General features: G+C 43.4%; 1 protein-coding gene across 5 annotated transcripts in view; it reads left to right on the top strand.

The window, feature by feature from the left end:
* The window catches only part of TNIK (TRAF2 and NCK interacting kinase), a 438,436-nt gene that overhangs the window by 404,705 nt on the left and 21,145 nt on the right, over positions 1–12,586 (top strand). For all 5 annotated transcript variants that reach the window (XM_024124209.3, XM_024124207.3, XM_024124204.3 and 2 more), the window contains 4 exons: positions 1,906–2,035; positions 7,500–7,664; positions 9,764–9,875; positions 10,742–10,912. In XM_024124209.3, the coding sequence (XP_023979977.1) occupies positions 1,906–2,035; positions 7,500–7,664; positions 9,764–9,875; positions 10,742–10,912 (578 nt within the window). The remainder of the gene's footprint in view (positions 1–1,905; positions 2,036–7,499; positions 7,665–9,763; positions 9,876–10,741; positions 10,913–12,586) is intronic.

The following is a 12,586-nucleotide window of genomic DNA, read 5'->3' as shown; positions in this document are numbered from 1 at the left end:
GTGCTTTGTGACCACCTAGAGGGGTGGGATAGGGAGGGTGGGAGGGAGACGCAAGAGGGAGGAGATATGGGGATATATGTATATGTATAGCTGATTCACTTTGTTATAAAGCTGAAACTAACACACCATTGTAAAGCAATTATACTCCAGTAAAGATGTTAAAAAAAAATAAAAATTTAAAAATTTAATAAAATTTAAAAATCTACAATGAGCTATCACCTTACACCAGTCAGAATGGCCATCATCAAAAAATCTACAAACAAACAAACAAACAAAAAATCTACAAACAATAAATGCTGGAGAGGGTGTGGAGGAAAGGTAACCCTCTTGCACTGTTGGTGGGAATGTACATTTTTTTTTACTGTTTTAAATTTACTTTTTATTTGAAGTATAGTTGATTTACAATGTTGTGCTAATTTCTGCTGTACAGCAAAGTGACTCAGTTATACATATATATACATTCTTTTTTCTATTCTTTTCCATATGGCTTATCCCAGGATATTGAATACAGTTCCCTGTGCTATATAGTGGGACCTTGTTGTTTATCCATTCTATATGTAGTAGTTTGCCTCTGTTAACTCCGAACTCCCAGTCCATCCCTCCCCCACTTCCTCCCCCTTGGCATCCACAAGTCTCTTCTCTATGTCTGTGAGTCTGTTTCCGTTTCGTACGTACATAGGTTCATTTCTGTCATATTTTAGATTCCACATATAAGTGATCTCATATGGTATTTCTCTTCAGAGATGCTTTTTTAATGTATGAGAAGCAATTAAAAGAGAAGAACAAAATGATAAAAGATGTAATTAATACACCTGAGAGAAACAAACGCTGGTGCCTTTCCTATTTTTAAAAAACCCACTTTACAAGAGAATTGGCTTGCACAGTAGGGTAACAATAGGTCCAGCATTGAAAACTGAAGTCCTGCAGGTGGGCCGCATTGCCCGTCTGGTCCTCAGTTTCCCGCGGTGCTGTGCTCTATGCCTAGGGCCACAGCAACCCTCATTCTCTGCTCTCAGGGCAGAGATGTCAAGATCCTATTCCCTTCTCCCACTGTATCTTAAACACAAGAGCAAGAGACAAACTGGAAATAAATATACCACAGTGTGGGGTGATTACAGAGGTTTTAGAAAGTACTGGACACTCTTGAGTTAAACAGCCTCGTTAATGGGTGCCTGGTATACCAGAATGTCCTTAATTGATATTCTTCTCTCTAAATAGTGTAAAACCCACTTATGAAATGATTATTTTTTATACTCCTACTCTGTGCCAAGCTCTATGCTGGGTATTAGGTATACAGGGATGAACAAAGAGACAAGAATTCTGCCCTCACACGCATCTGTTCTAATGAGAGAGAATAGAAAAGTTAAAGGAGTCAAAAAGATAAAGAATTACAAATTGTAGTGGGAACTATTAAGGAAAAAGGATGAAGAGAAAGAAGAAGGGCTAGTGGGATAAGACACTGATGGGTGGTGAGAGAAGGCTTCTCAGGGAAAGTATCAGATAAGATGAAATCAGATAAATGAGGGAACCAGCCAAGAGCCAGGGTGAGAGAGAGCTTTCCAGGCAGAGGGAACAGCATGTGCAAAATTCAGGGCGCCTGCTGGTCTAAGACAGGGTAGGGAGGGCTTAGAGATCATGCAGAGCCCGGTTGCTCACGCTGGCTGCCGGGTGGAGAGTAGGTCCAGAGGGGCCGCTGCAGAAGTGGGACCTCAGTTCAAGCATCCGTGCAGCATTAAAGATGAAAGTGGAATGTACTTCAGGCCACTGACCTTTACACTTAAAATGGTTAAAATAGTAAATTTCATGTTATGTATATTTCACTACAATAAAAAAATATTACTGTGGACAGGAAACAGGTGTTGCCGAAACATACACTGTCGTGAATGTTGTTCCTTCCCATTTCAGACCCACAGGAGCCCCCGGGAGCGCTGAGCAGTACAATGTGGGAATGGTCGGCACGCGTGGGCTGGAGACCTCTCACGCAGACACTTTCAGCAGCAGTATTTCAAGAGAAGGGACCTTGATGATAAGAGAAGTAAGTTGGTTTAAAAACTGTAGAAGAAGTGCACTTCTTAATTGGTTTTTATATTAGAGCTTTCACAGAGGATGCTTACTGCTTGTATTTTAGGGAATGGGGTAGGGGGAGGGAGAAGGACCCGTGTTTCTAAATGGTTGAGTGATTTTAATTGTCCTTCTTTCCTGCATCCTTCTGAGCTTAATCAGATTTGTCCAGATTCTACAGTGGAAGCTATGCAAATCGGAATATAGCATTTGAGCCTGAGGATCTAAGACTGGCAAACCCAGATGTTTCCTTCCACAGGGAAACAGAAATGAATGGTCTATCCAAATACTATCAGTGGTCTTGTTATGCCTTCTCCTCCCCATCCCAGGTTTTATCCTTGTGGATTTTATGTAGAAAATGCTCGGTAGTTCCAAGTAATGGTGGTATCATCTTATCTAGTTAAATTAACATTAAAGACTATTAAGCTGTACTGCTGAAAGAACAAAGAAATACGAAGATGTACTCAAAAACACACCTTTAGCACTTTGAGGAATTTTGTCTTTTTAAACTCTAGGAACATCATTTGGGGGCAGGGGGCACACATGCCCTTGCACCTGTCCCTCCAACACGCACTACTTCCCCGTTGTATCTGTGCCGATAAGAAGGGCCTGGACACATTAGAATCTGTCTTTTCTTCTTTTTCACTTCATCATCACCGTGCAAGCAGGTCTTTTCCTGGAAGGAAAGTAATGTCTGGTGACATTGGGCAAAAGTTACTTGACCTCTCCCTGCAACAATTTTGTCATCTATAAAATTTCATAAGTAATAGTATATGACTCACAAGATGATTGAGGGGATTAAATGAGTTAATGCATGTAAGCATCCAATAAATGTTACCTATTTTATTTCACCCTCTCCATAGCGTCAAGCTCTCCTTTTACTTGTTACCGCTTCCCACTCTTCCTTCTGCAACACAAACGTACATCATCTGTCATTCCTCTTCCTCAGCCAGGATAGATTGGAAAACAGTAATAGCAGGCTTTGCTCTCCAAAAAGGCAGAGGGCATCTCATTTTTGTTAGAAAGAAAGGAACTGTAGTTTTGAGATGAATAAGGCCTTTGAAATAATAATGGGCAGTAGAGCTATAACTGGAAGACTAGTTCACAAAGCAACTTGCTAGAATTTCGTTTTATGGCCTTGCCGAATCTTTCAAGTAGACTTTAAAGAGCCCTTTCACTGAAGCCTGAAATGAAAAATGGACTTGGCTGCTGAAGTTGACATTGTGTCGTGCTGGCATATAAATCTCCCAGCGCGGTGAATGGATACTTTCAATGCAAGTGTAAAGGGCTTCTCTCACTAGACCTTGCCACTTGGGAAAACATGAGGGGAAATGTTCTGGAATGAGTTACTCTCTGACTCCAAATGAAAGGACTCCAATTTCTAATGTGGTTTCAAATTTGCTTGAATCTTTAGGACAGAGTCAATACCTTGACGTGGATATTTGGAGCCACATTTTGAGTTCAGTTGCCAGCCACATCCAAATGGCTCCATATTGTTTAAAGCATTCCAATACTCTATGACCACAGTCAATCACCTTGAAAATTGCATTCAGCAGTGTCATATATGAATTTGATCTATTGCGGGCCATAAAATCTTTTTGTCCTCTCAATTTCTAAATTGTTCTTTTTACAAATGTGGGCTTTTAAAGTAACAACCTGACTTGAAATCCATTAGAAGTATGTGTGTTAAAAAGATAAATACAGATTAAAGTATGACAAAAGGATAAGAAAATAAAAACTCTTTATGGTTCAGTTCCCCAAGATGAACATCAAGGAGAGTCACTTAACTCGTACTTCTTGTTGGAGTAGAACAGATGCTTCTATAGGGGCACGCTGGCTCTCCTACCCATGGTCTTGTCAGAGGCAATCTCCCTTGCAGTGCACACCCCTGCCCCTGTGGTTCTACCTTCCCCCCTCCTACAGCCCCCCAGGACCTTTCTTTACTCTCCTTCTAGAATACACCACACCAGCTGTCATCTACCACTTTGTCCACAGGGACCCATCTCCTGGAAGAGCTCCTCTTCCTCCCCCACTGCAGCCCACTCTTCACCCACCAGACCCCTGGGGGTCTGGCTCAGCTTCACTTCCTCCTTGAAGCCTCTCCTGGGACTCCGTGGGCCTCTGTCCATAGCACCTTCCTTATTGCCCAGCTGGTATCTCTCCAGGGTCTGTCCACCCACTGAACGAGGATATTAGCTTACCGTCATGAAGGCTCTTTCGGTTACAAGTACTAGAAAAGAGAACCCACTTACAACAGATTAAGGAAAAAAGGCGGGGTAGGTATCAGAGATTCAGAGGTATTTCCTAGAAGGAATCCAAAGGCAGAAGGCACGCTGGGACCCTGCATAGGGTTGGAACCAGAAACTGAAAAGGGATTAGGAGCTCAGGCAGCTTCTCGTGTGTAGATCTCTGGCTCCCTCGCTGCCTGTCTCTCCTTACCCTCATCTCTGTTTCCTCCACTTTCTCCCTTGTTCTCTCTGTCCACACACCAGCTTCCTCTTCCCCCTCAAGCACGTACTCTCACGTCTCCATACCCACCCTCCCAATTGCAAGGTGTTCACCACATCCTAGTTCATCTGCCCAGCAGAGACTGACCAGTATCTCTCAGGCCTAACTGGAAATTCCAATGGGAATGTGATCGTGCTTGGCTCAGGTGTCCACTCCTGGTCCAGTCAATCAGCTGTGGCTGAGAGCGGAGCCACATAGGACAGCAGCCACCAGAGGTGGGCTCTGCTTCCAGACAGCCTTGGTTCAGACCCTGATTTCACCACTTGCACCCCATGTCACATGGGGCAAGTTAATTGAATTCTTTACACTGAAGCTTTTCCATCTGTAAAATGGGGATAATATAAGCTAGCCCCCGGTGGAATTGTGAGGAGATGAACCTAAGGTGTTCAGCGCAATACCCAGCATCTACTGATACTCAGAACACCCTAGTGCCCACCGCCATGGGACTGGTGAGGGCATGAAGATGGTAGAGCTCTTTGGGGCTCTGTTAATGAGATCGTAGAGGACAGAGCTGCTGTTCATTTATCTTTGTGTTCCCAGCAGAATGGCACACAGAAGGTATTTAATTCTAGAGGGTGCTGGTTGAATGAACAAAAGGGTGATGACTCAGAAGTGGGAAGATTCAGGGGTCACTGCTGAATTCCTTCAAGCTTCTCACTGTCTGGGCCATTTCCCTTCTGAGCCTCTTCAGCTCTTTCTTTGATAACCAGTGTGTCTGCATTAATTTTTGGCTTGAGGCAGAACACTTCTGATACCAGAGAGACCACAAAACTCTAAAGAGACAATGTGCGATTTATGCTACTGGAAAGTTGGAGGGAAATGGTAAAAAGCTTTTCAGTATTTGAACAGAAGTAAGAAGGCGGGAGAAGCTGCCCAGTACACATAAAATAGGGAATAATACAATAAATTAGGACTGAACCCCTTAAATGTAATTTAGAAGATGAAATGTTCAGATGAGCACTGTGACAAAATGAGTCCGGAAAATGCCCCTCTCCTGGACAGTCGTGGGCCAGAAGTATTGTGGCCAGAAACACAGAGGGCGCTAAGGCTATCCAGTTATTTCTCAAGCTTCCTAGTAACATCAATTACATGCACCCCTTCAGGAACTTGGGAGTCTGTTTCATCTTTCCCCACAAAGTGCCTCCTTTCACTTCCAGCCAGAGGCAGGTGCAGAGCTATAACTGCAAGACCAGGCAGGACAGGCTCCGGAAGGAAGAAGCCAGGCCAGGGAGGTGGTCAGAGAAACAGCACGAACCCTTGCCATGCCAGCCCCAGACAAGGCAGGGAGTGTGTCTGCCTTGCTCCAGATTGATTCCTTCATGTTCAGCAAAATGCTTCACACTTAGTAGACACTCAGAAATGTTGGGCAAATGAATGAAAAAGAGAAAAGGCAAAGAGGGAATCATTACTTAATCAGGTCTGCTGTAAGAAACCTCAGTGAGCCAGTCATATAAATGTGAAATCGGAAAGTGCAATACTAGCCAGGACTACAGTATGGGCACTGGCTTTTGGGGAGCAGGATTTTCTTTTAATTCTGTATGTCGTCCCTAGCATCTTTGAGAGGAGGCTTTGCTCTCCACGGCAATGATTTCCAACGTGTTAGGTCATGCAACCTTAGCAGTAAGAATTTCAGGGACTGCCACATAACACAGTGTATTTATTTGTTTACAAATTATGCATTTCTCCTACTGCACTAACATTATATACTTTATAAAATACCTTTAAAGGACATTAAAAAGGAATGCTATAGGCTGCCCTCCACAGCTCGGTTTATGCTGACTCTGGTGGCCGCCTGGAGGAGATCCTGGAAGGGGAAGGGAGGGGAGAGGTGGGCTCTGGGGATGGGTGTGAGGCCCCGACCCACCCGAGGGGGAAGGGATTGGCCCCTAGGGGAGGGCTGACCCAGCTGACTTAGTGGCCCAGTGTCTCTCCCTCGCTCCCAAACCTCAGAGGAAGGCTTTGCCCAGGGCACAGATTCCTCAAGGGCCTGGATGGCTCTGGAGGAAGGGCCGCGGGGGGGCCCCGAGGACTGGGTTCCTGCCGCCGCTTGCCCACTCGAGCTTCTGGAGCAGGCAGTCGCGTCCAGCCAAAGCAGGCACACTCCCGGGCTCTGCTGCCTTCACCATCTTGGGCTGTGTGATCTTGGACTGCTTATTTAATGTCTCTGAGCCACAATTAATAAATGAGATAATATTTGTGAGGGGGAAAAAGGATGCTCTAAACAATATTTCAGATGCTTTGCTAGTCATGATAACTTCCTTTTTTTTACCAGCTCCTGGCACAAGCCACCATAGTTGCTTACGAGAGATTCAACATTAGTGATAGTGGAGGTAAACCCATATTTTCAAATAATCTTTAGATTATTTCCACGTTTTCTTTGTAACTCTCATCAGATATGATTAGGTAATCATTGGTTTGACCTCGTGACTGACAAAGAGCCCTGTGAGTTGGGAATCATCTCTGCCTGTCCTTGGAGTACACTGGGCGTGGATTATTAGTGTTACATCTCATCCTACTGTTTCTTTTCAGCGACATTTTAGGTGATGTTTCTGTTTTGTGGGTTTGTGTCTTTGTAAACTGGTGATGTGACCTGGTGTGCGTGCACAGCACACACGCACACAATGCACGGCCCCCGTAGCGCCCCTCCACCCGTGGCATTACTGTCTTCCCGCAGGGCACCTCCTCATCGTATGTGACCCCTGACTACCCTTCATGCAGGAGCATAATGCCCCAGCGTCAATCCATGTACTAAATATTAGCAAAGCTTAACTTTTTTCTTATTTTCTTAGATAAAATAGAAATCTGAATATCTTCCCACTCCCCAGGGGGACGGTTTGCAGGCCACTGCAGCTGTGCTGTGTGAGGGGGGACATCGCTCTGTGGCCTTTGCCTTCCCTCTCTAACGGCCGCCCTGTGTTGTGCCCCCTCAGACGTCTGGAGAGAAGAAGCGATCTGGCCATAGTGACAGCAATGGCTTCGCCGGCCACATCAACCTCCCGGACCTGGTGCAGCAGAGCCATTCCCCTGCGGGGACCCCCACTGAGGGCCTGGGGCGCGTCTCCACCCACCCCCAGGAGATGGACTCTGGGACTGAAGTAGGTGCTGGGCAATAGCCACGACAGCTCTGTCCTCCGGCAGGGGGTTCTGAGACCCCGGGCCTCTCAAGAAGGAGGCTTTGCCAAGCTCCCAGAAGCATGTTTGGTTGGGTTTTATTATACTATATAACTACTTATGCATATGATCAAATGGACCAAGTCCTAGAAGCAGAAGAGTGAAAAGTTCTCAGGTAGCATCTGGACCAAAGCCTGTTTTTACAGAAGCAAATAGTGAGGCTCAGAGAGGTTAAGTGCCTTGCCTAAAGGCACACAGCTGTTTTGTGACAGAGCTGGGACCAGAACTGGGACCTCCTATCTCCCAGGCCAGGAAAGGAAACCTCAACCTATAGAGATTCCAAGGCCAATAGTTGAGGTTCACAGTTACATTAATTTAGTCAAACTAAGTTTGACTTAGGTGAAATAAGGTTGAAATGATTTGTTTATGAAAAATAAAAATAGATACGTTCTCAAAGTGTTCATCTTCCTAAACTCCAAATCGCACAAGAAAGGGAGAAGTGGGGTATTATCTTTCCTACACAGAAAAGAGTCTGGGGAAAAAAGCCAGAATAAACAATCTGCCGGGAAGTGCTTGTAGATGTCGTTGACCGAGCTTGACCAGTTGGATGAGATCACAGTGCTTGGTCATGTTTCATGAATAGTCCTTTGAATCACACATAGACCCTACATGTGTTTATAATGCATACAGTTTATAACGCTGTTTTTGAGGTTGTCCATACACTGAGTTTTTATGATGCACCATTTGGATTCTAAAGCTACAGAGCAGGTGAACTTTGCCGCAAGGAAAAGAACGTAGAGCACTGTTATAGCTTCATGCACTGTGGACAGTTGTTTTCTGCCTGACTTTGGGTGCCAAGGAGGACTCCGTGCGGTCAGACCCTACTCCACATTCTGCTGCTTCCACAGCTCTAAGTGGGGATGTCAGTACTTGCACACCTCCTTCATAGACTTCTCAAGATCAAAGGAGACAATGTCTGTGGAAGTGCTCTGTTTGGGAGGGGGAGTCCTACCTTATGGAGGATGAAATGGTTTTGATTTCATAACATGAAGGGGAAATCTTGAATTAAAGTCAGATTGGGCCTTTGTGGTTTTCTCCTTATGTGTTTAGGGGTCTTGGGATACTGGTTTTATTTTTAAATTAAAACCTGAGAAAAAAATTAGAACTTAAAGACATTTATCCCCCAAAAAGATGCTTCTTATATTGAGTGCAGATCTGTTTATAATATTTAAAGGACTTAAGTGTAAGTAGGAGTGGAGATGACAGACAAAATTGGGAGATGGTTATTGAAGCTCCTTTGACAATACTCAAAAACGGAATATTGGGACATGAAGCCTTGATAGTTTACTGTTCCCTAGTTTAGTTCTGACTTCATATCTTAATTGTGCTCTCTAAGCCCTTGAGATTATTTTTTAAATAAGCCCTTAAGGTGTATTGCCTGCAAACCTAGTATCTTCATGAAGTTCCCACATAGGGCATATAAGTATCCTTTTAAGGAAACTATCATGAAAAGGAAAAATCTTCATTCCCTGGATGAAATTGTTCCTGAATTGCAGATTTTAAGGCTTCTTGAGCCAGCACCAATCCACCTGCATCACCAGGTCAGCATGGAAGGCCCCAAAGGCCCCAAGAGGGTGTCTTTGGTTGATCATGTGTTCAGGATGAAGTGCTGCTGTGTTGCTATGCTTACTTAGTTTACTGCCAGTTTGTGTCAGCTTTTCTTAAAACCATTTGGTCAATAGGAGATTGCTTTTACTTCAAGGGAGAAATAGGCTCTGTCGCTACAGCCATCTTATCAGATATTAAGGTGCCACGTATGGTCCATAATATAATTTGCTCACTACAGTTCTTGCAGTCTGATGATTAATGAAACCCTGCAAAGACATAATGGTTAGTGAGGAACCAGTATCAGTAGAAGCTGGAGAGAGAAGCACACACTTTGACTTGGGGGTCAGAGTGTGAACAGTTGGATGGTTTGAAGAGTCTCTAATAATTTTAAAGCCCAAGCAAAGTATTATTAGCATCGTTTGTTGCTACAGTATTTATCTATCTGCTCTTCTTAATCTTCTTGCTTATTGATTAGTATGGTATGGGGAGCAGCACCAAAGCCTCCTTCACCCCCTTTGTGGACCCCAGAGTGTACCAGACGTCTCCCACTGAGGAAGATGAAGAGGATGAGGAATCATCAGCTGCCGGTAAGCTAGAAGGCCCCGATGTTTTAGAAATAGCTTGGTTTTCCTTTCTTTTTTTTTTTTTTTTTAACATCTTTATTGGAGTATAATTGCTTTACAATGGTGTGTTAGTTTCTGCTTTGATATGACCTGATAAAAAATTAATTATTAGTTCAATAGTTAAGCCATTAACTGCTTAGGCCCTGTCTTAAAGGGAAGACTTTTTACTTTTTTTTAAATAGGATTCCTCAAACAAAGTTCTTCCTATTTTTTTTTCATCTCTTCTATTTTGATTCTGGTAGGAACCCAGAGGTATCCAGGGGCCCTAGGAAAAGCAGTTCCTCAGAGATCTCCAAACTCACCACATATTTCTCAGAAGCAATTTCTGGGTACAGTGCTGTGCACGCAGTAGACAAAATAAATGCGTGTTGAGTTGTGTTGAGTTCTAGGTGTGTGCTTCCCTCTTCAGGAGTCTGGCTGACTTAGAGGACAGTCTTGCTTTCTAGAATTCTGCAACTCACTAATCATCAGACTCAACTTAGGCCAGTTTGTCAATTGATAATGTGGAATTTCAAAAAGTTAATCTGTCCTGCATATATTATAGGAGATGAGGATGGTGTGTTTAATTTTATGAGATGAATATTAATTCCCTAAACTACTCAAGTAGTGTCTGTAAGCCTGTTTTACTAACGGATAAAACACTGCTTTTATGAATGACATACTTTATTCTACTAAAAAAGTGTAAAATATTTATAGTTTCAGTGTTTCTTTGCCTTTACCATAATGCACACTAAACAAGGAGAAATCATAATTATTTGAAGCCCCTTTTCCATATCTCCATTGGTTATATTTTAAGATGCCACTGACTTCTCTGATTCTTTTTCTCAAAGCTCTGTTTACTAGCGAACTTCTTAGGCAAGAACAGGCCAAACTAAATGAAGCAAGAAAGATTTCAGTGGTAAACGTAAACCCAACCAACATTCGGCCTCATAGCGACACACCAGAAATCAGAAAATACAAGAAGCGATTCAACTCAGAAATACTTTGTGCAGCTCTGTGGGGTAAGTTGGTGCTTTTCTACCATTCATTAATGAATTGACCCTCAAACAGGAATCTTACTATCAGAAGAGTGCTGATTGAATCATGGGTGTTAGAGACCTGATTTGGGACTGTCTCGGCCTCAAGAGAGACCAAGAGCAATTTTATATTTAGAAAGAACTGATACCCTAACTGATATAATTTTATATTTAGAAAGAACTGATACCCAGGATAGCAATGAGATTCAGAGTGAACTTGTCACGTAACAGTGATGGGCTAAAGCCAACAACAGAACTAACTACCACTTAATATACGCCCACTCTGTGCCCAGCACTGTGTGATGTGCCCCACGTCCTGTCTCTGTGATCCATACAACATTCTGCAAGGGCAATAATGGCGTGACCTTCATGTGACAGTTGAAAAAGCTGCACAGAATATTTTAGTGAATTGCCAAAGGCCATACCAGTAGTAGTAGTAAGATAAAACTTGAAAAGGACAACAAATGATGAGCCTTCCCTTTTAGTTCAAAACATCAACCTGCAGTTCTTGTGAAAAAGATCTGCAGATTTTAGCTGACCTCAGACTCAGTATAGGTGTGATGAGATTCTATCAAAATCCTGGTCTGTGTTACCATAAACATGACATACAGATCAAGGAAGGACATGGCTCATCTGCACCCATCTAAAATACTATACCTAGTTTGAAGCACCACAATTTTATAAGGGCATTTGAGTTGTTAGCAGGGAAGAGCACAGAGCCTGGAAACCATTTCAGGGGAGTAAGGCTCTGTCCTCTGGAGAAGAGACTATTAGAAGACAACAAGACAACCATGTTTAATATTGACTAACGTGGTTGAAAGAGCAGACATTCACATTACTTAGAAGACAGATGTGCAGTAAGCAAAAGAAGTGGAAAAGTTACCCGTTCATAAATATAGGCCATTGCACGGCTGAGCTCACAATGTGTGCACGTGTCTGTGTGTATGTTGGGAGTCAGGGGTGTTTATTTGCCTAGAGATGAATTTTCAAGATTGTAGCTATCCAGACAAGACCACTTACCTACTAGAGTTTTTGTAATAGGAATTACTTCATGGGAGGTGGGCTGAACTAGAGTTAGATGCCGGAGAAGTCCCTTACAGCAGCGGTCCGCACCCTTTTTGGCACCAGGGACCTGTTTCGTGGAAGACAATTTTTCCACGGACGGCGGGGGGGCGGGGAATTGGGGACCCCTGCCTTACAGTCAATATTTCTGTGACTCTTGGGCTATTAATACCTGCACTTGAATTGGCTTACCATTTCCCTAACAAAGAGCAGAACCTTAAGGTATGGGATGTAAATTAAGCTTTGGTGTGAGAAGGAAGAAGGGCTTTTCTTCCAATAGAGTATGGGAATGGGACAGTCTATTATATGTAGAAGGTGGGTAGGCTAGAAATCACTGCATGAATAGGAGTGGGGTGAACCTTGGGGAAGTCTCGAGGTATGATTTATAGAGAGAGCCAAGAAAAGGGTGGATGTTACAGGAAAGGAATAAAGGCAGATTGTGCTAGCATCACATCTGTGCCTCAGGCTCCTCTTGAGAAGAACTCTATTTTAGGTAGTAAAGGGCTACATGTAATGAATGCTGCTACTACTTTATAAAAGAAAACTAATTTCATTACCAGCGGGACAGTGATTTAATTACTGTCTCAGAGCTACTAC

This window comes from Physeter macrocephalus, chromosome 1 (genome assembly GCF_002837175.3).
Source record: "Physeter macrocephalus isolate SW-GA chromosome 1, ASM283717v5, whole genome shotgun sequence".
In the NCBI taxonomy this organism is placed as follows: domain Eukaryota; kingdom Metazoa; phylum Chordata; class Mammalia; order Artiodactyla; family Physeteridae; genus Physeter; species Physeter macrocephalus.
The sequence above is the reverse complement of the archived record's forward strand: the minus strand, read 5'-3'. Positions and strand labels throughout refer to the sequence as shown.